This window comes from Camelus dromedarius, chromosome 15, assembly GCF_036321535.1.
Source record: "Camelus dromedarius isolate mCamDro1 chromosome 15, mCamDro1.pat, whole genome shotgun sequence".
In the NCBI taxonomy this organism is placed as follows: domain Eukaryota; kingdom Metazoa; phylum Chordata; class Mammalia; order Artiodactyla; family Camelidae; genus Camelus; species Camelus dromedarius.
This window is the reverse complement of record NC_087450.1, coordinates 43,744,483-43,771,159: the sequence shown is the minus strand read 5'-3', so window position 1 is coordinate 43,771,159 and position 26,677 is coordinate 43,744,483. Positions and strand designations below refer to the sequence as shown.

The window sequence follows — 26,677 nt, the reverse complement described above, 5'->3', positions numbered from 1 at the left end:
TTGAAGGCCATTCTGCAGATCCAGTCTGTACCCATAGTAAGCAGCCTGGATTGTGGGGGAATCCTTATAAATCTGGGGCAGAAGCATGGTGGTTCATTTAGTTAATTCAGTCCTAGAAATTAAGTAATTTAGATATAAATATAAATACTATTTTTCCCTCTCAAGAGTGTGCTGAGGAAGACAGCTAAAGGAAGGCATGGGCTCGACACCCTACCTGAGCACTGATCCTTCAGTAGGACCCTCTTCTAACTTCAGCCTAGCTTTACATTGTTCTGAAGGTTCTAAGACATTCCTAGAGATGCTGGGCTTCTCTACTTGTTGGCCAAGTTGGGCATCTGATGAGGTAGGAAGAGGGACATGGGCTTTGCATCCAGATGGGCCAACTTTTCTCATTCTGGGTTTTGCCCCTGACAAGCTGTGAGAACTGGGGTAAATTATATAGCCTCTCTGAGCCTCAGTTTCTTAATCTGAGCAAATGGAGATAATAACACTTAGTACTTAGACTTGCTGTATTAAATGATGACCTAAGCAAGTGCTTTGAACAACTTTGGCATTAGAGATGCATAATGAATGTATGCATAATGAATGTGTAATTTCTTGTTCAATTCCTGACTGTAGGGAAGCAGAGACACCTAGTTTCAAGATTTCTGTTCCCCAGTCCATAAAGAAGGGACTCTAGGGCTCTTTCTGAATAAAGGGACCAGTATTTTCCCAACTCAGTGGACATGTATTAGTCTCAGGTGATTTCTATACACAAAATTCTGTTTTCATTTTTCAGAGACTGCTGATGGACATGTCCAGAGCAGGAATTCTTTCTAAAGTGGATTCCATGGGATTAGAGGACTTGCCATCCCAGGTCAGACCCATGATTCATCCAGCCAGAATTCTATTGTTCCCAGCAGCCTTCGAGGCATGGTAGTCTTCCCTGCTCCCTTGGATGGCTCTGACCCTCATAAAGCTGTCCAAAGGTGTTTGTAATTAATTTCTGTATCCCACCAGCACCACTTCTTGGGGGTATGGGGTTTCTGAGTTTATTGCCCGTTATGCAAGAGCTGTCCGGGCAATATGTGTGGGCTTGTCTTGCTGAAGCTTTATCCTATTCATTCTCTTTGTTCATTCTGTCTGGAATCTCACAGATACCACAGAATGCCACAGCAAGATGGAGTCTTGGAGATCACTGAATTCAGTGGTCCCCAAACTACCCGAAGACCTTTAAAAATACAGATTCCAGGGCCCTAGAGATTCAGATTAGTAGATACTAGATTGGGGGAAGGAGGACAATATTTGCATTATGTGAAAACATTCCCAGGAGAACCAGCCTCCTGTACACAGAGTGGATAATCAGTCAAGTTAGGAGTTAAACAGAGATCTTCTGAGTTCAAGTTCAAGACTTGAAAAGGTACCACAATCACTATAAAATCCTCATGTTGTCTGTTTTTTTTTTTTTTCCTTTAAATCTATGAGCCTAGGGCTCAGTTAACACCAGGACAGACCTGATCAAGGTTGCTTAGGACCAAAGAGTAGGCAGGTCACTATGAGGGGACAGGTGAGAGTCTTGTCCTGAGCAACCTTGAGGGTAGACCCTCAGCCTCAGGAATCCCAGAGTAGCTTAGCCTAGCAGAGTGTGGGTTTTAGGCGGTCATGGGCACAAACCAGGAAAAGCAGGTGCTCATCGTCAGGACTCTGGTCCCCAGAGAGACCATGGGGAGCCAGGAAGTGTCAAAAGGGAAATCCAGTAACTGGAGTGTTTACAAGGTCAGCCAGCAGAGATGGAGAGGGACTGGGTAATAAGCAACAAGGTAAAATCTTGGTTATTGAAGAGAAGATGAGGTCACAGCAAGACGAGCAATAAGGTGGGCTTGATGCTGAGCTGCAGTCTGAGAGTTCCAGGGTCCTCATATTTCCCCAGCGGAGAGCCTGCGTTGGTCCATGAGGCTCTGTGGAGCTGTAGGAGGATGACATGGCCCCCAAGTAGGGCCTGGATTGGGAGAAGGGGAAGGAGAAAGCCTGGCTCTTCCCCCCCCCCCTTTTTTTTTTTACTTAAAAACAACAACAACAACAATAAAACTATTGTATGAAAACTCATTTATGAGAGAGAAAAAAAGGAACTGTTTTATCTTGTTCTTACTTATACCACACACTGGAAACCTAGTTTAATACTCACTCAGATCTAAATCGTATAAAGAATCCACAAACATCAAAATACTGATTGGTTATAGACAGCCGAGTAAAGAAAAATCCATTAAGCACTGGGTTTCATTTTAAGTATATTGCAGCATCCCCAAACAAATCAATTAGTAATATACAGCACAATGTTAAAAAAAATAGGCTAGATGGTGATTGTGCTGGTTTTATTACTGTTGCTAAGCCATCGCATCTGCTCAATTGAATGCAAAGAAATAAAGCGTGATACAAAGGAAAAGGAGTTCTCAACTATCACAGTTAATCACAGTAATAAGGGTCTGCCTCGTGTTGAAGGCCTGTGGTTGTACCACAGCAGAGCACTCAATGGCTCATGTGGGTCTTTTACACTATTTTGATTTTGATCCATGGAACTGAATTTTATCCATATCAGTTGACTGAGCTGAACTTCGTGGGAGCTGTGGCACATTGAACCATTATGATGGCCATTGTGGATCCCATTAAACAAAATAATGACCAAAATCCAAGTAAATATAATCATTCACCATCCATAAATGTATACGACACCATTCTTCATTATAAATTGGAAAAAGTAATCCTTTTAGTCTACATGGTGAAATTAACAAACTGTTCTCCATATTAGGGCAAAATGAAAATAATATACATACTGTTGCCATTGTGAGGTTAAAGCATTTCAACTCTTTAATCAATGGAGCAGCATCCTCTTCTGATAGAAGATCAGTGTCTAATCACTGCTTTCTATTGTCTGATGTTAGCAGTTGTGGAAGCATAATGCCTAGGTTCATTTATTTTTGGGGAGTTGTAAAATAATGATATTCAAATTATATCCTTTTTTTTCTTATTTATTAGTTGGAATATATTTATAAAGAGATGTTTCCTCTTATCTACTATTTGGTTACCCAGAGGTATAGTTCATATAGGAAAGGCAGGGTAAATGCTCAATTCTTACTCCTTTATTTGCAGTTTTCAAGGTAATGAACTGGTTCTCCACCATCCTCCGAAACTGACTAATTAGTTGTTTGCATATCATTATGAATACATGAATTTAAACATATTTTGAGTTTTAATTAATCATAATTATTATCCTTTAGAAACTCAAATTGTCATATTTTTGGTCCGTGGTAGCTTCCTGAGTTCTTTTTCTTCCTAGCTACCTGGCATGATGAAATGTTCCTTCCCCAGACCTGGACACAGCCATTTTTAAAAGCTTTGGTTTCTTTTAGTGAAAAAAAGTATTTTAAGTATACAATCTGAGTGCTATAGACACTTATTGCTACAGGGTTGGTGGTTATTTCTAGGCTTCTTTAGTAGACAGAGCTAGGAAATACATATTTTAAACATATGTATTTCAGTATAAACACACATAAATATGAAATAGACACATACGTATATGACAAAATACCCCATGAGCTCACATCGATAGTTCCAATTCAAGTTCGGGACTACAGGGTTTTTAATTTAACCTCTTCTATGTCACATCTGTATTTCTTTGTCCACACTGAGAATCTTGGTTCCCAAGTGCACAAGTGATAATGGAATTAGAATATTCTATAATCACTTGTCCACTGTATTTTTCATTATACACACAATAGTATTGGATAACAACACTAGCACTATGCCATAATCGAAATGAAAACTGAGATTAGCAAAAAAATTTTTTGGCACATATGCTCTTCGTTCTCCTAAAATTTTTTTTTCTTTTTTTGGGGGTGGGGTGGGGAGGTAATTAGGTTTATTATTTATTTTTTGGAGGAGATACTGGGGATTGAGCCCAGGACCTGGTGCATGCCAAACATGCACTCTATCACTTGAGTTATACCCTCCCCTCTTTTCCTAAATTTTCTTGAAGTTGTACCCTGTCTACGCTGACTGGGCATACTGCCGTTACGTATGTTACTCTTTCCTCTTTAGCCTTTAATTAATCTGTAAGTATTACATGTTTAATGCTCATATAAATCATGTTGATGTATCTCTAGTCATTTTTGTTGTCTGAAGTTTGTTTTCAAGTAGATGCCCAGGGGAGCAGTATTCTTTGAGGTTTTTGTTTTTTTGTCGTTTACAGATCTCTGCCTGTCTCATCTGTCTGTCCATCCCCTTGAGTTCCTGACTATTGATAATATTTTTCCCTTTGAGTATATTAAATACACTACTCCATTTTCTTCTGGTATAAAGTATTACTGTCAAAAACCCTGATGATAACCTAAGTTTCATCCTCTAATAAATCACTTGCTGTTTTTGCTTATATGCCCACAGTTTTTTTTTTCTTTTTCCTGAAGGTACAACAATTTTACTGTAAGGTACGTTGGTACTGCTCATCCTGGTTAAGGACTCTCAGATACACAGGTATGCTCTTTTAATGAGTAGTTTCAACAGGAACATTCCCCTAGGATTACAGTTTTAAGCACTTGTTTTGTCTCCTTTTTTGCTTTTCTTCTTCTCTGCTGCCAGCTATGCTTCCTTAGTGCTCCGTACATTCTGTGCTTAGTCTTATTTTGCACCCAGTGTTGGGTGAGGGCATGAGGGAAGCCCTACACCTCTCTGTGCATCAGACTGAGGGGCAGCCAACTGCAGAAAACTTTTATTTCACAGTTTGGAATGTATTTATATTTTGGTACTTATGTTTGGTGGCTCGTGGAACGTACTGGAAGTCTAACCTCAGATAAAAGGATGTTACTATGATTCTGAATGAATAGCCTGGGAATCTGTAGGCCTTCAATGTCAATATATTTAATTACAGTACATTTATGTTGCACTTGCTTCTTGTGTTAATTTAGCTCCTTAAAACCATGTTAGGTCAGTAGATAGGAAAAGGGAAAGAATTGCTACTTTTATCTCATAAGATAGGCAATCACGTAGAAAAGTTATACAGTTGGCCTGTGATTACAGAGGCAAAGTGAGGAGGGGCCGTGACATTTACTCTTTTTACAGTACAGTTTTCAGTTGATGGATTTTCCATGTCGTTCTAGTTGGTTTCTCAGACTGCATTTGCACATGCGCGCGCACACACACATACACACCCACCCACACACCCTTTGTTTATTCATGTGTAGCTTTTTGTCATTTCTTTCTTGTTCCTGTTTGGTGATGAGAAGTTTGGAGGGGGTAACAACGATCTTACAGCTCTGTCTTTTGTACTAGGTGTGCTCATGCACACGTCTCTCCTCACTTGTACATCTTGGTCTCCCTTGGCCCTCTCACAGTTCCTCTGGATGGGCAGGATGCCTATACACGCTGTGGTCTCCTGGGGAACAAAGACCAGAGGCCCATCCCTCTGTGCTGGGAGGTAGATATCCCTTCATGGGGAGAAATCTAGGAGCAAACCGGCTCCCCATCAACAGGGCAGCAAGTCTGGGCTGTTGAGATAAAAGCTGCTTTCAGGACTGAATTACCCTAAACTGCTCTGACACCTGGCAATCTGAGGGGGTTTTTAATGGCTTCTGTGATGGCTGCTGTGTGGTGTTCTCAGCCACCCCCTGCTCCTCGAGGGAAAGTCAGTAACACAGGAGAGAAGAAAGGTCACAGGAAAAACACTATCATGAAAGCAGAGCTGTAAAAATTAAGTTAAGAGAGGTCTTGGGGCTAATTTGGTTACTTCCAAGTTGGCTTCAGGCCAGAGTTGTGTCGATAAAGTATTTGATATTGTGACTGTGGACTCACCCACCTGGGGGCTACACATCATGGGTGTGGTTCGGAGGCTTAAGTGGGAAGTGGTGGTGGTTCAAGTACCAGCCCTGCCACACTCAGGCCTGAAGAGTCATTGATTTCTGCCCTCATCTGCTCTTGTCCGCAGACCGGGGAGAGGAAACCTGGTGCCTGGCCACAGGGTTTGTGGTAGTAGGATTTGTTGCCTCCTGTTGTCAGGTCCCTTGGCTCCTGGGAGAGAGGCCACAGGGTGGGCGGCCAGAACCCTCACTGCTTTATTCTTAGTAGTTGTTGTCTGGTTCTAAGTCATGAAGGGTGCAGTCCTTACAAGGCCCTTGAGACTATAACACCTCTGACAGATGGGCAGATGGAGGTGCGGGTAGCCCAGGTGGCCGAGTGAGTAGGAGCTGGAGAGAACAAATGTCCTGACTCCTGCGCCAAGGTCCTGGACCTTCCAGGATGGACTGGAGAACAGGGAAACATGAGAAGGTGGGAAACCCAAATGTCAAGGGCAGAAAGGGAAGGGGTCCGGGAGCAAGTAGGACCAAATGGTTGACCAACAATAGAAGACAAATTGTATAAGACTAGAGAAAAGGGAAGAGACACTTCTCCGTTGCTCCCACTTGTAATGCAGTCATGGTGGCTAGACATGCAGTGGTCTTGAGGCAATAAGCATGATGAAAAGGCCAAAAAGATCACAGAGATGTGAGTCTTGGCGTCGCGAGCCCGAGCTAACATCAGCGGTCATCTGTAAGTTTTTGTTATGGGACTGGACTCTTCCTTGGGCTGCCAGCCATCGGCTGGCTCACACTCACTGTGGAGGAAGCCTCCTAGAATCCAGATGTCCACCTAGCTGCAATGAAAACACCACTGATCAGAGACTCCTGCTGCTCTCACTTAGACAGCGATGCCCGCCTGGAGTGGGACCAGGTTTCCAGTGCTTCCTCAGTCACTGTGTGTGGCCTTCAGCCTGCCTTCCTTGGTGGAGAGCCAGGTGTCTGGGTCACTCCCCCGGCCCAGTCTGCTCAGCGCAGGTGTGCTCCCCTTTCTCCACCACCCGCTGCTGTGTCTCCACACACTTCATGGCCAAGGCGTTTAGAGCCTATGAGAGTTGTAGCTATGTTGTGGAGGGCCTTGGAGGTCTCCCCAGGCCACACCAGCCTAGGAGTGAAAAGTGGGATCTTAACATTGGTAACAAGCAGCATCACCCTGGCTCCGCTTTGAAGCACACCTGCCAAAACCTCAGGTCTTCTCTCCTAACACCCTTGGGTACAGCATGCGTGCTCTGCCACTGTCATCTCTGTCCCCTTAACTTGCCTTATTTTCCTCATAACACATCACTACCTGAATCTGTATCATCTGTACACTGCCTGCTGTCTGTCTCCCTCCAGTGGGTAAACTCTACAAAAGTAAGGCTTAGTTAATTTTGTTCACTGCCTTGTTTCCATGACCTAAAACAGTACCAGTCACATAGGATAAACCTTTGTTATATGAAAATAAAGCCAAAACCAAAAAAGTAGAAAGAAAAGAGTAGGCCAAACATCAGCCCCCAAACCCACTTGCGCGGTCAGAGACGGAGCTCACGCATGCTGGGGGTTCTGTGTGTGGCTGGACGGGATCCTCTCTGGGGCTCCTGTGTTAGAGTGAGAGCATTATGGGGTGGAGCGGACCAGAGGCGCTCTTGTGGTGGAAGTGGATGCTTGCTGAAAGGCATTCTGTCTCTTACCCATGACTGCGCAGCAGAGAGCCGGTAGGCTCCTGGGGAGCCAGCACACACCTTCATGTGCTCACTCGCACACACACCAGCACACACTCACGTGTGCACACCCACACGTATGTAACTGAAATGCAGGGAGCCCTGCAGTCTGTAAGGAAACACTCCATCCTACTCCTTAGCAGTGTGGGCACACCTCGGGCCCCATGGCTGATGGAGCTGATCAGCCGACAGACTGAACAGACTAGTTAGCGGGATCAGAGCCATAAATCTGGCAGAAGGAAGATAGTCCTCTCTCAGGGAGCTCATCTGAGGCCTGGGGACTTTTTCTGATTTTCAGTTGGGTTGCTGGACAAGCCCAAGCTGTGCCTTATTTTCCTGACTTGATAATGTTAATTCCAGAATTGGATCATTCAGTCTGTCAGTCACTTAATAAAAAATAATAATTAAGTGAATAAAATGTGCTCTCACATTATGAAGTCACTGTCAACATTCACTGTAAAAATCAAATCAGGCCACCCAGACACAGTCACCTGGGATTTGTTTGAAAATCTGTCCTTGGAGAAAGTTCTGGAGTCCCTGATATTTCTGAGATCTTGACCAACTTTAAAAGACTAAAAACCCTCTTTCACTTTATATTGATGAGTGGGTCTTTGGCGGTTATCCTCTACGCCCTCACCCAAGTCACATATTTCCCCCAAGTGGAGTTTGAGGGTTTCACCTGCAAACTGGCGATCAACTGGGCTGGGGGAATTGACTGAACAAGATGACCTAGCAGGCAAAATATTGCCTTCCCCCTTTTTAACATGGTTAGTTGTAAGAGGTCAAAAACTAGAATTTGCTTAAAATTTTAAAAAATTAAGAAAAATAGGCCCAGAGCACACAGTTATGTATAAATGAAAGAGTACACAGCTCACAGGTGGAGGTGAAGGAGGAGATAAATATGCTGAAAATGTATAGAAGGCAACGTACCAGGGGCACGTGAATTGGCCCAATCTTTTCTGTTCTACAGTTTAATAATGTTAATAGCAATATCACACAACATTTTATATTAGTATAGTCTTTTGGAACTTTCAAAGCCTGTTAGAAACGATATCGCTTGCTCACCACAGCGGCCAGCTCTGAGAAAGAGCTGGGGCAGGTAATCATTATCCCTACCTCATGGACAAAGGAAAAGTGGGGGCTCAGAACGTCCGACTGTCCTGAAGTCGCATGGCTAGAACCACGGTCTCTAGGACTCTCTGTGTTCCATTTGCCGTCCTCTTACGGACTGGTACTCAGTGGGTACTTTGTGAACATTTAAGTGTCTGTGGAACGTTGAACAGAGAGGCTTGAGATTGCTGCCAGGAATTCTGTCCTTCAGAATCCACAATGAGCTCTCAGAGCTCCCTGGAGATTGGTCGATCTCCAACACATGAAAGCCACTGCAGGTAGGCTGTCAGGGGGCGCCAATCATCTCTACCTCCTGGTAGCCACACCCTTGCATAATCCCCTCCCTTTGAATGTGGGCGAGACCTGTGAGTCACTTCTAACCGTGGAATGTGGCAAAGGTGATGGAGTGTTATTTTCATGATTATGTTACATAAGACTGTAACTTCCATCTTGCTAGCACATGCCCTATTTCTCTGTCTCTGTCTCTGTCTCTCTTTCCCTTTCTCTCTCTCATCATTGGCTTCTCCAGGAACTGTCAACAACCAGTGAGCTTGGGAGTAACTCCCTCCTCAGTTGAGCTTTCAGATGAGACCCAGCCCTGGCTAACATCTTGTGCAACCATATGAGAAAATGAGAAACTATGAAGCAGAGGACCCAGCCGAGCTGTGCCTGAGTTTCCTGACCCACAGAAACTACTATAAAAAATGTGTGTTGTTTTAAGCCACTATGTTTATGGTAATTTGTAACTGAGCAAAAGATATCTATCCATACCCCCAAAAGCCCACCCCGGAAGCCAGTGCTTTCTCTGACCTCATCTTTTATGTAAACACCCTGCATGGAGGGCACTGGCTGGGCTGAGCTCTTCCCTGGGCCCTCTCCCTCCTGTTTGACTCAGTGATGGCTAAGGCAATTCCACCTCTGGTTCCTTTTCCTCTTGGCAATGGAGGGGGAAGCCAGGGAGGAACCCCTCTTGGGATCTAGAGTTAGCATTTCAGCCCTTCTCCTCTGAGCTCTTTTGTCCAGCTCTGGGCCCAGAAAAACTGGAAAAATATCCCTCTTTCCAGGATCACTGAAGCTTTGCTACAAAAGGCAAAGAGCTGAGTAGGCTCCAAGGGGATGCAGTTGCTCTGCCGGCAGAACTAGCAAGCTTGGGAGAAGGACGATAATTAAAGGCGGACTTCCCAAATAGCAAGTGCTTAATGCACCTGCACTGATGGAGGGGCCTTTGTGTTCTGCTGGTCCTGGAGTTAAACGATCCTAATCAAAGTGTGCTGAGACCAGAGTTCTGGGACCATTTATTGTCTCCCACTTACGTAAACTTTCACTGAAACAAATGGGACAAAACAACATGTTTCCTTTAGCCAGCCAGGAGAGAGAAAGGAAGTGGGTCCTCTCTGCTGCTAGGCATGGTGTGAAGGCATTTTGTCTGAAGCTTTGCCTTAATGTCAACCACCACATGGTGTTAGACTGGAGGTTTGTGAGGCGTGTCTGAGTCCGTCAGAGTTGGGTGCTGCTGCACTCATTCTCCAGAGGGGCCCAGGGTCGGGCAGCTCTGAAGTAACACTGTTGATTCCTGGCTTTCTTAAAGGACACTGGACTCCTTTTAGAAAGGAGGATCAGTTCAGCATAATTTACAATGCACCAGTCTTGGATGGAGACCTCACCATCCAAGGCAGAATAAAGTCAGAGCTGGAGAGTAGGGGGATCTGTCCTAATTCCAAATGTGATCAGAACTGGACACTGGAAAGGGACCCAGAACCTCCCTTGTGCTGGGCTAGTGGTGGCGTCATGTCGGCCTTCTGTGGAAAGAGAAGGTGGATGTAGCCAATCTGGATGTGGCAAGAGCTTCTCCCTAACTGTGGTCAGCAGCTGGCTGGTATTTGGGGTTGTTCCTAATGGGCATGGGGTTAGAGTGGGAAGACTTTGGGGTGAGCTGGCTTGAGAGGGAACCCTGGCTCTGCAGCTGACTGGTGGGGCAGGTCACACAACATTTCTGATTCTGTCTCCTCAGATCTAAAGTGGGGAAAATAATGATAGCTCACGTAGCTCACTTTGTGTCAAGCACCGCTCTAAGCCTCTGACACGCATTCACTCGTGTGATCTGTTCATCAAACCTATGAGATGGAAACCCTAAGACTATAAGCGCCATTTTTTGGACGTGGGGAAACAAAGCCATGCCAAGGAGGAGTGGCTTAATGTAAGTGGCAGAGCTGACCGGTGATGTCTATCCTGGGGCACCCGGGGGGAGAGTCTGTAAGGATCATGTAAGAGGCACTGAGCGTGCGTAGTAGCTGTAGACGGTGTACAGAGGAAAGCAGGCAGTCTGCAAATGGTGAACATTCACCCACGAGCTCTGCTGCTTGCGAGCACTATGCCAGGGTGCAGGGCTTCCTATCCAGCTTTCAGTTCCCCCTGTCACCATCACCAGGTCCCTGCGGAAGTGCTTTCTCTTCCTCGGCCACCGAGCAGGCCCTGGGCCTCGGTGTCGGCCACCTCCTGGGGATGCCGACTGGCTCTCCAGCGTGCAAAGCCTGTTGCACCAGAGGGACTTGTTAACGTGAGTAATGCGGATCATGAATCACGAATTAGTTCCACGCCACCTCTCTTCCTGGAGCACAGCTGCGCTAGCTCCTGGGGAAGGGAGCCGCGCCCAAATGAAGAGTGACATCCTAACTGGGAGGGTGCCAAGCCTGCCACAGTGACTGGTGGCCCACGAGCCTTGTTAAGGCTGGTGCCTCATGCGTCATCACTATACGCTGGCTATAAATAGGTGATAATCTAAAATTAGTGAGGAAAAGAGAACATGTAGCACATGGTTAAACAGCAGGCCAGCTGAGCAGCGAAGTGGCCAGAGCTGGAATGGGTTTAAGAGCTGCCTGCCCAGCTCTTAAAGAGGTGCTCCCCCAGACGAACGGGGGGTTCTGGGAAAGGCTACATAAGCGGGAAGTGTCAGAAGTGCCTTTCACGTGCGCCCACGATGGCTGGGGCGCTGGAGACACGCTGGTTAGCCACAGCTACCAGCTTTCTTACACGCGCAGGGGTATGCTGTGTGCCTGGTGCACTATTTTGAATATTACTGAAGATGGAGATGTGCTCTGTTTAAGCAAAAATTGACATTATAAACAGGGTTTTTCAGAGAAGAGAAATTCCTCTAGATGACCCCCAACAGTGGGATTCTTTAAAGGTTTCTTTATCACAGCTTTGCCCTTTGGAATATGATCTGGCTTAGAAAACTTGATTCTTCATGTGATTTTAGAGAAACTTATTCTTTAGCCTTTTACACAGGGTGTATAACTTAGGGCAAGTTACTCTGCCTCTGTGGGCCTCAAGTTCCTCGTCTGTAACAGGGGGATAATACTCTAGTACAAGTGAGGGAACGCATACGAAACAGCCAGCATGGTTCCCAGCGCACGGCGATGCTCGGTGACTAGTGGTTATTACTGCTGTGTAAGGAGGAGACGCATGATACGAGGCCTTTGCTGTCTGAGACCTCAAAGCTCAAAAGATGCTACATGGTCGGAACCGCCTCCACTCTGTCCCAAGGACCACACCCCTCTGGATGGAGGAGGTCGGGCTGCAGTCTGGGGTTCTTAAACTCTGTTTCAAACCAGGCTTTCCTTGTGAGTTTGTTAAAAAGGCAGGTTTTGACCTCTCACTCCTAGATATTAAGATTCCACAGGTCTGCGGGGCCCAGGAATCTGCATTTTAACCAGCAGCACCTGTGGGTCCTCCCTCCCCCAGCCGAGTCACAAGAAGCAGATGACGTGAGGACACACTTGGAGAAAATCTAGGTGGCATCTAGGTCCCCGCCAGCTGATCTGCTCACTGCTGCATTCATGCAGCCCCAGATTCTGTCACTGGTTATTTCTGGGGAAAGCTGTTAACGGTGCCATGAACCCAGGAGTCTACTCTGAGTTCCCCATGGAGCGTGGGCCTCCTATCCTTACTTGTTCCCTGTCCTCCCAATGCCTTTGGGGCCTTCTGCCTTCAAAACTGGCACACAGTAAAGAGGCATGGCTAAAGGGGAACCCCAGCTTCCTCTCTGCCCTCAGCCTGGCATGGGGCTGTCTGTAGTGCTGACAGGTGGTAAGGAGACAGGAGTTTCTGGAACTGGACTAGGATACACTTAAGTCTTTAGGATCTGGGTGACCCTTCACTATCAGGGTGTGCTGCTGCAGGGAGCTTGACTGGGCCTGCAGGGCCTGTTTCTGATGGAAACAAAGACCGCCAGCGAATGAGATGATAGGTTCTGAGTGAGGGGAATTGGGCCCTGCGAATCCTGCCTTCCAATAATGCTGTCATCCCCAGAAGGGTGTACTTGGAACATAATGGCTCCAGCTACAAATTCTATTAACTCTAATAGTTGTTCTGTGGTGAATGGATAATGCATTTAGCAGAAATAGACCCAATCAATTTATGTGAAACACATAAAACTTTCTCATTGGAATTGGCATCTGGTCTTGAATCATAGGAGCATGTGTGGAAATGGGCAGTCTGTCCCCCTCACTTCTGGGCGCATTAGCAGTGCCATGGGTTAGTTAGAGAGATGGGCCCAGGAGAGCGCTGGCTCCCTTCAGCCCTTAGAACCATGGCGCTAGGAATGGATGGGGAGAGACCTGGAGGCTGTCTACTTCAAACCTTGACCTTTAAAAGTAGCAGTTTTCTGGCCTTTGTCGGTGTTTGAGTTAGCCCCTCTCATACAAGCTCTGTTACTGTGGGTTTGCTGACATGCCCCAGACATCAGAGGAGGTCACAGAAGGCTGGGCAGAGGCGGGAGCCTCCCCAGGAACAAAGCTTGCAGGCCAGCCAGGGCTGTGCACAGGGGTTCTGACTCCTGGTCCAATGCTCTTCTCCACCCATTTGTAATTGTCCACTCCCCGACCCCAACCTTTGGCAAGAGACATATATTTAGAAAACAGTAAACCAATTGTCACCAACCAACCCCGAGGCAAGACTGTGGCTTGATGCCAGGGCTCTGCAAGTTACAGATACCTGTGGGTTGAGCTAATTCCCTCCTGCCCTCCTACACAATGTGTGAGCCTACAGGAGAAAGGAAGAGGGGTAAGAACGCTGAGGGCAGAGTCATTTGGCTCTGTGGGTCCTACCTGCCCTCACCTGGGCTTTTAGAGAGAGAGAGGTGGCAGAGGCCACATGCAGCTCTTCCTTGCTAATATTACTGCCCATTAGAGAGAGAGAGAGAGGGAGAAACTCTGCAGCCCGGTGATTGCATTATCCCAACCATTTGGTTAGTGTAATTGTATGTGCAAAACTGACAAATGTAATTTCCCCAGCCTTAATACTTGCCCCATTTTCTCTCCGTTTCTTCATCTGATTAGCTGAAGTGACTGAGGCTTCCGAGAATGCTCCGTGAAGCACCTGGACTGCTATTCCCTGCCTGGATGCTCCCGCGGCCCAGCTCTGCCTCGTGGGCTGGGGGTGGGGAAACCCCCAGACCCAGAGTGTCAGGCCCTCGTCAGAGGGGAGGGCTGGCTTGGGGGATGTGAGGAGTGTTTAGAAATGTGGAAGCTTGGTGAGTGATGGTTTTCAGAAGACCTCACGTGGCCTTTGCATTGCTAGGAGCTGCTCTAATGTCTGCCAGGAGAGATGAAATGCCACAAGCCACCTTTGTTCCAGCCCAGTAGAAACTGACAGCACTGAACTTTGGGGAGAAAATCTTATTATCCAGCCTCCCCCATCCTTTGTCGGGATGGCTGGGAGCTGGTCTGCTTACTGATCACGCATGGGCTCTGGTCTGGGATGCTCTCCCAGCTCTTCCCCGTTGATAGCACTGATCTCTGATAGGAGAATTGGATACTCGAAGAAGCTCAATTGGCTGAGGAATGTACTTCGAGGCCCATCCTGGCCCCGTTCCCCCACCAGCTGTGGGACACTTACGTTCTTCCACATCATCTCCCTGATCCCTGTAGTGCCAGTAACAGCCGCCAGCTCTGGGCCAGAGTTCCAGAGTGAGGACTAGAGGAGGACACGTGAGGATGTGAGACAGCCCAGCCCTGGTCAGACTTGCTTACCGATTGTTCCTTCTATTCCTTTCCCTCTGGCCCCAGTGCACCCTTCCTCTCCAGGGGGCCCTCCCACGTAGCAGCTCTGAGTTGGGTTAAGCTTCACGATACAGGCCATGAGGTTCACAGGCTGCCCTCTTCCTGTGGGCCGGAAGCTCCAGAACAGTGGGTACCGGTTCCCCTAGTCGCTGCTGTAGCTGTGCAGTCCCAGGCATGTGGGAGGCGCCAGGCAAGGGTAAGCCAGGTGATTTTTTCTGAATGGGTGTAGCCCTGACCTTGACCTCTCCATGAGCCTGCCTGGACCCCTCCTCCGCAGGGCACTTCTCTCCCTGCAGGCACCTGGCTCTCTTAATTGGCTAATCTTTTGTCTCCTTATGCTCTCCTCTTCTAGACTGAATTCTCTGAGCTCCTGACCTGAGCCAGGACCGCCTGCAGAGGAACTTGTGCAAGAACTGTGGGGGTCTGGATTAAAGCCAAGAGGGTGAGCCTCAGGCTGGACCCAGGGTGAGGCCTGTTCTCCCTGACCAGGAGGCTGAGTCCTGGCCAAGTGACGCTTCAGGGGGCTCGGTCGACTTCATCCTGTGGGTGGTGGGGAAAGGAGGCCCTGCTCCCTCTCTCCCCATTAATCCTCCCAAATCTGCTCTGCGAGGAGTCTGCAGCAAGGTGGGGCTAACAGGTCCGTCAGAAGGAGGGATGCCTCCTGCTGCAGGAACACAGCAGGGGAGGGGTGTTGGGAGCCCGCCTCTGCTTATCCCTCACCTCAGCTGCTCCCCGATGCGGCACTGGGCTCCTGGGAAAGCACTGGCTCTATTTGGGTCTCCCAAGCCTTCCCAAAGAGCCTAGTAAGGCTGCTTGGGGATGTATTTGCCTCAATGTCCTCTACCTTTTGAGTTGGGGTCACTCTGGAAGGGGGTCTGCAGACAAAACACTGACCCACAGCCACTTGCTGTCACCCCTGTTTCAAGGCTGGGGTCAGGCAGCAAAGGAAGCGTGGGTTTCAGCCACTGTCATCTACAGCCTCTCAGGCAACCACTTGCTTCTGATTTTATTCAGAGGTAGTGGGGGAGCATCGCCGCTTTTGAGCCACTGTGAGATTTCATTAGTCCGAGTGGCCACTGGGCAGATCCTTACTGATCAGTCTTTTAGGGGCAGTGGGAGTTATATGGCAATAAACCAGAGTCAGGCAGGGCAGATGACTGCCTCCTAAATGTTGGCTGCAGGGGAGCCGCTGCTGACATCTTAGGATTGAGCTCAAGCATCAATCGCTCACCGGTCGATCAATACATGTTTCTGGAGTCCCTGCTATGTAATCAGTGCTGGCGGTGAGACGGGGCAGGGCTTGCCACATGTTTGCTTGGCAAGACCTGCATTAATCACAGGGAGGCAGTGGTGGACCAACGGCTGGGCAGTGATGGAGGTAAGTCACGGGGCAGGGGGTGGAGAGTGGTGCTGGCAGAAGGCTGCCTCCCACACATTAGGCGTTTTTGTGAACCACGAGGCAGAGTGCGAAACAGAGATGACGGTTTAGGAGGCCAGGTTCCCTTTTGGGTGGAAAAATGAGGTTCTAGTTCAAGGTGAAGGGAGGAAAGGGGAGAGATGATTAGAAAAGCAACCAAATTCTTTCCTCTGGTTTGGGAGCTGGATGAGATCAGGTAGGACTTGGAAGGGATGAGAGTTAGTCCTGGGACAGCTTTTTAGGGGAGGGAAAAAGGATTTCTTCAAAGACAAAGCAAAGCTAATATTTACTTAATAAGTTGAAGGTCAGTGAATTCAGTGCAATGGTATAGCCTCTACTTTTGTTTTGGTACTTTGCACTAAACAAAGATTTCATATTATAAGGAGAAATGAGAGATTTACCATTTAGCTATTGTTGTTTTAATACAGAACTATCTTTTAGAGGAAAAAGAGTGTGAGTGGACCGTGTGCTGTACACCCGCTTCTCCGGTGACTCACGTAGGAAGAAGCCTTGCATCCTCAGGCACCAGCATCACTTGGGGGAACCCCTGGGCCTGCTGGTGTCGGGCCTGGTGGCCTTCATCAGCTTCTCTGGGGCTCACAGATCTAATAACCGCTGATGGACCTCATACTGGGTTTGGAGACTGATTCCAAGAGATTTTCTTCTGGCACATAGAGTAGCTGAGAAGTCACACCCATGGTTTAGGGTTAGAAGCTGAAGAGGCCTGTGTTTGGAGCAGCAAGGGCTCCCATGAGAAGCCTCTCAGCCCGGGAGATGCGGAACCGAACAGCTTTGGAGGGGAGCCAAGCTTTGAGGAAATGCATCGAACCTGAAGTCTTTAGGGTTTTATACATGATGAGCTAGCCTGCCTGTGTGCAACAGATAACTTGGCCTTGGGCCCAACCCTCTTAATGAGGAGAAGAAATCGATAGAAGGTTTGTGCAGTAACTGGGGAGCAGTCAAAGAAAGGAGGAGACCGGCTTTGTCCTCGCGTTTGTGTTGGGGCCTGGGTATTCCCCAGGCACGAGAGACAGCTGCTCCTTTGCACAGCTTCCAGAAGCTCCATTTGCCCAGCAGTAAGACAACCAAACAGCTCCCTCTTGAGGCCCAACAGCCAGGGTATAGGTGACATTCTTTCTAAAGGTCAGCTATTTTATTCTTTAAACACAGCTCCTCACCCCAATCACAGCACATATCTTCCTTCTACCTGGGCAACCAAAAATTACTTTGCTCAAATTTAGAAGTTGAACCCTTACCTGTGGGGTCAAAGATGGGGGTCTCTCTCGGTGTATTTTCCCAGGGCTTTGGCTCCTTGTTTGGGTTTCTCTCAAACAGATTTCTTGATTTGGGTGCTGTATTCTGTGGCAACTTGTCCTCCCCACTGACTAGAACGAGAAGACCCCACAGGCTGAGTTAAGTGAGGCTCAGTTTACAGCAGAGAGATGAGCTTCCCCCAGGGAGGGTGGACGAGACCACTGGGCTTGGGTTAAGGAGGGGCAGTGAGGCCCGGGGTAGTCTGGGGTGGGGACAGGTGCCAGGGACAGGGGCACTCACTGGTGAGGTAGCAGTCCAGGCTGATGGAGACATTGTCGAAAGCCACGGTGGCTCTGGATCCTGGTCCCCACCATGCGACAATCTGCAGCCAGAACCTGTACGTGTGTCAAGAGGAGTGTGTATGAGGAACAATGTGGGAGGGTCAGGTCTTAGGATTCAGCATCCAGCACGATCCAGATGTGTGCTGATGACCTGGCCTGTGACTGTCATTTTTATCAGCCTCACCTCGTCACAGAGAACTGGCAAGAGTGGTGAAGTGAACATCTCCCCCACTGCTGCACAGAGCACCTCCCTTCTCCGTAGGTTTAGTAGAATAGGGAGCCTGGGACCTGAGAGCAGCCCCCCTGATACTCTGAGGAGACTCCTGTGCTCCCTGGAGTCTGGGTGTGCATGGTGTGCAGACGGGCAAGGCTTCACAGTTGAGGGTGCTGAGGTCTTATTAAAATACTGAGATGCTTCTGTGCCAGCTGATAAAGAGCCTCTGCCTGGCGTGTCCTCTGCTTGTTGGTTGCCTCAGGCAGCCTGGTTCTGTCCCTGGAGTCCCCTGAATTTTTTTATTATCTAGCAACTGAGAGGTTAAACCTCAAAGTGTGGGTCTGAAGGATCCCGAGTTTTGTTCAGTATCTGTTGTGACTGGGGTTGGTCTGTGCAGTGCCCGACTGATTGTTAACTAGCAAATGATTTGACTATGATCCTTGGGGGTGTCTGTAAGCAACACAGAGTGGGCCATAAATGTTAACAGTGAATCCATGAGATACTGTTTCTTTCCATCTCTTTCAAAGCCTTGGAGGGTCAGGTCCTGGGACTGTGGCTAGGGAAGGCTTTAGAGTGGGATAAACAGAAAATACCTTTGGTTCATTTGTTTCCTAGGAAGTCATCCTCCTGGAACGCTATCAGTCAACCAGCCCTGTCCTGCAGTGAAGTGAGTTTCCTGAGAACTGAAAAAATCTCTCTCACCTTTCAGAAAGTCAATCCAGAATGACCTGCCAAAGACTGTGCAGTCTCTGGGTGGATGTTAAAATATCAAGAGAGGAAACGCGTGCCCGTCCACACACGGCACAGATAAACCACGCGTGAGACGGCCAACAATGGAATGCTACTCTCTGATGAAAAAGAACGGGCTCCTTTGCGGGCTATAAAATGGATGGATCTCAAAAACATCATGCTAAGTTAAAGAAGCCAGGCAATAATTAAAACCTCATGAGTCCATTCACTTACATTATCCCATTTATATGAAATGTATAGAATAGGCAAATCGATAGAGACTGAAAGCAGATTAGAGGTTGCCTAGGACTGGAAATGGGAACAGCATTGACAGTAAACCAGCACAAGAAAGATCTAGGGTGATGAAGATACTCTGAAATTGGATCGTGGTGCTCTTGGCACAACTCTGTATGTTTGCTAAAAGTCACTGATGTGTACTCTTAAAACAGGTGAATTTATGCTTTGTAAATCATAGTTTGAAAAAGCTGGCAGAAAAAGGAGAGAGGGAACTAAGACAACACAGTTGGCAGCATGGGGGAGCAAGAGCAGAAAACAGGAGGGTTGGCAGGTGTGCGAGACTGACAGGGTGGAGAAGGCAGGGCGGAGAGGGCCATGGAAACACAGGGAATGGAACGATAGCAGAGGGAGGAAAGGCACGTGGGAGAGAAACAAGGAGAAAATGTTCGCTAACACTGTGCAGCGAGGACAGCAAAGCTTTACGGTCAGCGAGTGAACTGCCACAGGGGCTGGAAGCCCGTGAGCAGGTGACCTCAGATCAACACGCAGAAGGGCTAGACACCGGTGTGGTTACTCCTGGCCTGCGAAGAATCCCTGCCTCCTGTGGTGGAAAGACTTGAAATTAAACGTCAACTTTTATCTAAATAGGAGGTTAATGACTGGCTATTCTTAACTGAATTACTTGGTAAATCCATCTATGCCTTCACTTGTCTCGTGAAATCTGGTCAACCACAAATAATCCTTCTTGTTTGAAAGTCACAATTAGAGGGTCCACATATGGCTCAATTTTAAAGGGAAATACCTGGGTCTGCTGTACTCATGGCCAACCCCACTGGTGCCCTCAGGCCACATTCCCCATGATGGGGTCTACATGCCCTGCCTTAGGCTAGACCAGCAAGGAGGGCTGGTCGTTGGCTGGGTATGGAAGGAAGAGTGCCCAGTGGAGAATCCCCAAATCCTGTTCTGGGACACTTGAGCACGTTGGGTGACGGCACATGGGGGAAGCGTAGCACAAGAACCCATCCGACTTGTCCGGCCAGATCTTGGCACCTATCATGAGTGTGTGAGTGTGTGTGTGTGAGTGTGTATGTGTGTGTGTGCATGTGAGAGTGTGTGTGAGTGTGAGTGTGAGGAGGTAAAGATGGTGAGAGGCCCATATGTCTTGCACACCTGCACTGGGTTTCCTCCACGAGTCTTGGCAAGGTCACAGCTATGGTTTCCCTGGATCTCTACAGAGGACGTGGTCCACAGGTGACTCCCAACTGGAGCCTGTGTAACCTCAGACACAGCCAGGGCTAGGGTTTCCAGGTGGCAAACCAGTGCCCTAATATTGCTTGTTCTCTTTACAGCAGTTGCCAGGGTTAGGGAGATTTGCAGCAAGAAAACAGGCACTTGGCGCTACTTGGAGAGGGTGCCGAGAAAGAATCATGTACCCTGGTGGAGCATCAGGGAGGCAGAGTGCACAGCATTGGGTAGGGGGCCCTCTGCCTATCTTTCCAGTTCTCCACTCCGGGTCATCATCTCCTAGTCCGTCCTCTACAGGCCAAGGGCCCAGGCCAGGCACTGACCTCAAAGCTGAGCGGCATCCTGGGAGTACCCCCTGGGGAGGCCTGGCATGCCTGAGTGAGCACACTACATGTGTCTGGCTGTTGAGCATGGGGAGGGAGCTGAAATCCCTGTTTTCCCCTGAACAAGCCCTTCCCCTAAATGCACGTCTCCCCTCCCCTCTCTGCTCTCCCTGCCCCCCCCGCCGCCTTCCTCCTTTATTACTCAGAGATTAGAGCTGCAAGGTCTCAGCCAGCCACTGGGCCCCTTAGTATGGATGGCATGATGCAAGCTGGAGCTGGAATGGTTTCTAAATAGAAGAGTTTTTAAAGTGCTCTGCGAGGCAATGGCAGTGGCAGCTGCTATTGAAGAGAGTTTGACTGACACTGGGAATTGCACACATTTTGAGTCAGGAACACTCATAAGAATCAGGGAAGACTCAATCAGATGTCAAATCAGATGTAAACATGCGACGCTGCCTCTGTCCATCCAGGAGGCCACACTGCCAATCCTTCCCCAAATGCTCCAGACTCTGGAGGCTGCAGGGAAGGGACAGGTGGGACAAAGGTGGGCCATGCAGGGAAGTGGGGAGGGCAGGGTGAAGCAGAGACAGTCTGGGAATGCAGTCTGGGGATGGTGGATGATGGGGCAGGGAGCGGACAACACAATCAATCTAGGAGCTGCTTTTCTGTGCGGGTACCAGCCAAGAGACCAGGTGGCCACAGGGCCACCCAGATTCAGGCTTCTTTACTTTGGATGGTACCTGGTTGTGTGTCTTTGCCTGAACCTCAGGTGAAGAGTTTGCTCCTGGCTCTGCTTGCCCTCTCCTCACTGGAGGTGGGTGAGACTTCATCATGGCTCTGAGTCCGGATCCAACTACTCTTTGCTGTTGAGTCCTCTAAAAGTACAGATACCAAGCCACTGTCCAGAGTCAGCCACGGCCTCAGGTCTTGGGTTTTAGCACATACCAGGCAGACCGCTCTGGATCTGAGGGCAAGTTCTAACACACATACCAGATGGACTGCTCTGTGTCTGAGAGAAAGCATTACTACCAGGATCGCGGGGGCCTGGTGGTTTGAGCGAGCACACAGATTACTCCATGGCCCCTGCTCAAAGCCTTAGCTCTGTGTGGGGAAGGAAGCCTTGTTCTCCTGCTCTGCGGAAGCCTGGTAGGAGGAGGAGGGAAGAGCCCGCTCGCCGGGGTTCGTCCAGCTCCCTTGCTGAGCTGTGCCATTTCAGAGCACAACAGCTGAGCGCCCCTCTGTCCAGCCCCCAGCAGCGGGGGTTTCACTCCCTGCCCCTCCCCAGTTCACACCTGCTCAGCTCTTTCTGTTTCTCTAAAAAAGACACCTTTGATTGCACGGGTGGTTGTTACTTTTTCCCTTTTTTCTAGCCAGTGGGGTTTGGAGCTTGTTAGAACAGACTTGGCTGGAGATCTTGGTTGGAGCCTGGTTTTGCGTAAAGAATGCACCCCTGACTCCGTCTTGCTCAGCTTTACAGAGAGGTCTGTTGAAAGCCTGCCCAGGGGGATTCTGGGAGGTGGCCACTGGGGCAGTGGGCCAGGTTTAGACGGGCAGCCTTGGAATTGGGGGCCTCCTAGTCTCATGGGGCAAATCTCTGCCTGGGAGACGCTGATGCAGGTCACGCACAGCTCAGAAAATGCACAATCTCATTCAGGCAGCAGACTGGTAATGGCCAGTGAATATAATGCCTTATTTGCCGCCCTGCCAGCCTCAGGGACTGACGAACCTAATTAAGTTCACTTAATGACTTTAAGTAGCTGACAGAAAGGTGTGTGTCTGAATGTGGACTGAGGGAATAGGAATGCTCTGGAGAGAAAGAAGAAACGGGTAAAAGGCATTCAGTGGATGGGCACCACGTCTTGGATTCCTCTGACCATTTAGTGGGCTCGGAAGGAGGGAGTGTTCCACTTCCCTTTTTGCAGCTGGGGCCTGTCTGGGCTCTGGCTGCTTAGGATAGGGCTGGCAGACACCGCTGAGGAAAGAAAGCTTTCTCCAATTTCTCACTGTGCAAAAGTCTTCTAAAAGGGCCTGTCACAAAGCTCGGGCTGCCGTGTGCATTTCTATTAGAACAATGCATGTGATGACAAAGCCCTGCTGCATCCATCCTCCCCTCCGTGTAACTGACTGCCGTTTCCGGTGGAAGCGGGGGTGCTGATGGCCGGCTCTGGGTGCCCAGGACCAGTGTGGCAGGGCTGGGCACGTGCGCCCTGATGCTAAGAGTCTTTGGCTCTGGCACAGTAAAGTGGGGGTGGGCGGGACGGTCAAGGCCAGACTCATCAGTTGGGAGCACCCGCACCTCCCCACAGTCCCACTTGCAGAAACAACTGACCGTCTCCTAACTTAGTGTCTCTGGGCATAATGACCAGGAACAATAAGGGGAAGTCAAAACAGTGGTTCCAGGGCTGCCAAAGGCCATAGAGATCTTTCCCGGTGAACCTGGCTTCCATGAGGGAGCCCTTTGGTGTGGAATAGGGGAGAAAATGGATTTTCAGTCCGGCCAAGCAGGCAAGTCACTCAGACTCTTCAACATTCTCAGTGCCAGGCTTCCAGACACAGGCTGTCTCTGCTCACTGTGGAAACTGACACTTAGGATCTGACTCCCACACTTGCTCCAGCAAGCCAGCCGTTGGACAGTCTTGCTGCCACATGATGTTCCGGCAGACTGCAGAGCAGGGAGGAGCCCTTCTCTAGCAAGTTCCCATTTTGCTCTTGCATCTTCTCATTCTGTGTTCGGAATACTGAGCTCTCCCTGAGCCCCAGGCTCTCGTGGGGGAAGGTGAAAGGTGGAGCCTGCTTCCTGAAGCCCTGGCCCACAGGCTTGAGTGTATCAAGTGCCCCAAGGGAGCTGAAGTAATGCAGCTTCCCCAGGGAAAGGGGGAGAGAGAAAGGGAGAGAGGGAGAGAGACACAGAGAGAGAGGCAGACAGAGAGAGAGATAGATGGTTTCTTGGGCTGTGTGTCCCCTCCCAAGTTAGTGAGATCTGGTCATCTCCAGGAGCCAGCACACAAAGAAAGAAGGGCAAGGACCCCTGGGGAGCATCATCTGACTCTGCGGATCACATAGGGAGACCAGAGGGAAGATGGGAGCTTGTGCCTCTTGCTCCTCAGATCACTTTTTTGGCCAGCCCTTGCAGAACCATCCAAATGCTTTAATCTCGTTTAGTGTCTTACATCCTCCATACTATTGGTGGAGTACAACCAGCCCCTTGGAGCAAGTGGGGGCTTGGAGGGCCGTCCAGAGCTACAAAGCACCTATGCCCACACGTCTCAGACAGCATGGGACACTCGCCCCACTTTCCTCAGGATACAATGACATTTCCAACACCAGCCTCATCTGCTACCATCTGCGGCTGTGTTGACCTGAGGCTTGGAGGGCTCAGATGGTGCCAGGGATGGCACTGCTCCCCAAGGAGCGAAGACCCAGGAAAAGGATGGGGTGGGTTCCCTTCTCTCTGACACAAATATCTAGAATAGGATGAATTAGTAGCTTTCTCTGTTTGGTGGAGGCAGAGTTTTGAAAGGTAGAGTGGAATGAAGAATGGGCTGTGTACTTGGTGGGACCCTGCGCAAGTCAATGAAACTTGTTATGTGCTATCCTGGTTTTTAAAAACCTATGTAATGTGAGTATTTTCATAGTGGGAGCCTTTTTTTGGTATGGGAGATTCTAGTTCATTGTTCCTGTTTTATATTTTTTTAATTAGAAATCTATACTTCCTCAGACAGTGTTATAAATTACATATCTCCTCCTCTGCCTTTAAGCAAAGATTATTTGAGCATCTACTATGAGTCAGGCACTGTGTCTGTCACTGGGAGTGTAGCGATGTGTAAGACATGGACCTTGAACTTGAGGAATATGTACAGACTTGTAATTCATACTGTTCACTGACCAGGAGATTTTAAAAGTCCCTATTGGTTCTGCCCCCATAGGGCTAGACTGTACACAACCTGAGAAAACATCGAATATGGGTAGTGAGAAAAGAATTCAAGAAAGACTTTGAAGAACTGAATGCCTCAGAGAATGGTAGAGCTACAGACAGAAGAATCACTCAGGAGAGGGGCGTGGGGTTGGAGGCCATGTTGAAGGGTGGGTGGGAAGCCAATCGGGTAACTAGGATACCCAGCTGCTTTGCTTCTAATACCAGCAGCCCAGGTACTCCTAAATTCCAGACTTTGTGCCTGGAGAGAGAGAAGAGGCTGAGAACACATTTTCAGAGGCACTGAGAGTTGTGAAAAATATATGCATCTCTTGACTTGTAAACTGAGCTGTGGATATTACCAAGACAATCTTGAGCAGATCTGAACATCCCGTTATCCTAAAGGGGTTCGCTTATTGTTTTGAGCGACTACTTCTTAAACCAGGCTCACATGCTGGATCTGTCTCACTGCTTCGCACTCCTGATTGTGGAAACTTAGCAATCAAAAGCAACAACTTGTTACAAACGTCACAGTAAATCAGTGTTAGAAATAGGATTTAAAGCTCAGAATTGCTAATCTACTCCTTGCTCCAATGAGCTGGGATGTTTTCTGAGCAAGAAACAAGGCCAGATCCTTCCAGAGTTATGAATGTTTGATTTGTACATATCAATGCCTGGTTGTACATTGCACTGCTGAGCCACCAGCTGCTCTCTCCCTCTCTTCTCGGAGGACTGACCCAAGCCTGTCCTGGGCCGATGGCGCCATTTGGTAGGCAGCAGCAGAACGGGCCTCTTCTCCTCCAGCTCCTCTTCCTCCTCTCTGAGCTCCACTCTGGGGCTTAGATCATTTCACATTTGGCCTCTGACGAGAGCCTCCAATAGTCCCCATGCTCTGGTTTCCATCCTCCAGCCCATGTCTGTGCTCAAAGGCTCTCTACTACCCATATCCCAGTGTCCAAAATACTTGACCTAATATCCATACTCACCCTCTCCAAGGACCCTGCTCAGGATTCTCTGACTAGCCTACTTGGCTATTCTTGAACCCACATAAAACATTCCCGTCTCTAAGCCTCTGCTCATTCTGATGGTCTTCTCTGGAATGCCCTTGTCCCTTTCCCATTTCCTTAAGATCTAAATTTTTCTCGAGGTTCAGCTTATAATAAGCCCATTTTCTCCATGACAGTTCCCCTGACACATGAAGGTCACTGCGCCATCTGAACACTGGCCACACTCTGTCAGACCCAGCACAACACTCCGGGTGTTGCTGTTTGCCTCTCAACGTGTATGCTCTGTGTCCCCCACAGCATGCAGTCCTGTGACGCAGCAAGAGGCTGAGTCATACACTCTGTTCCATCCTCTGCACTCGATGGGGGCTTAATATGTGTTGCTGACAATGTGATAGCCAATGACACTTCTCTAGTCACTTGATCCCCTGTCTTGCCCACAAGACACCTGGATCTGACATTTTATGCCAGTGACTTACACATGTGGTTGATCATCAAATCATTTAGGAAACTTAAAGGGATTTTTTTTTATTCTTGGGCCTAGAATGCGATCTACTGAATCAGAATCTCTGTGTATGGGGCCTAGGACTCTGCTTTAAAACAAGTTTCCCAGGTGATCATAATGTTCAGTCAAGTTTGTGAACGATTGTCCTTTCCTATCCTGCTAGTTTAAAGCCTTTTCAAAATACTTATTCCAGTTTATTTGTTGAATTGTTTTGTTTAGTTTTTAGAAAAGAAAAATTTAGAGAAATTCTGAGGTGTTTTATGCCAGAAAGCGAGGTCTTGCTACATCATTAAATTCTGGGAATGAAGCAGTCATGCCTTAGAATAGATCCTGAAATCAATTTCAGCCTTGAATTATGAAGTTCTTGGAGAAGACTGATCAAGGCTCAGAGGAGCTAAATAAGGACTCAGTATTCTCAAGTAATACTCTGATAGATGCCCGGAGATGGGGGCTGTATTCCTTGGCCTATTCCATGATACAACATATACATACATATTTTTTTCATCAAACCTACTTCCCTTTTTCCTGGACACACAGCTGACTGCATTCCCCAGCATCCACTGCAGTTTGTTATCGCTAGGTGACTGAGTGGTAGCCAGTGGAAAGTGAGCAGAAGGGATGATTCATAAAAACCTCCCTATGTGAGTCCCTCATGCTCTTTCCCCATTGGATGTCTGAATGCAAAGGATTTCAAAACTGGAGAAAAGGGTGGCTCCACAAAGAGAAGGAGCCTGGATCTCAAATGATGGGATGGCACATTCATTC

At 48.3% G+C, this 26,677-nt stretch overlaps 1 protein-coding gene across 1 annotated transcript in view; it reads right to left on the bottom strand.

Moving 5' to 3' along the window:
* The window catches only part of ALK (ALK receptor tyrosine kinase), a 679,224-nt gene that overhangs the window by 73,004 nt on the left and 579,543 nt on the right, over positions 1-26,677 (bottom strand). Inside the window, exons 10-11 of the mRNA XM_064494637.1 lie at positions 17,702-17,796; positions 17,404-17,532 (exon numbers count right to left, since the gene is read on the bottom strand). Coding sequence (XP_064350707.1) covers positions 17,404-17,532; positions 17,702-17,796 — 224 coding nt within the window. The remainder of the gene's footprint in view (positions 1-17,403; positions 17,533-17,701; positions 17,797-26,677) is intronic.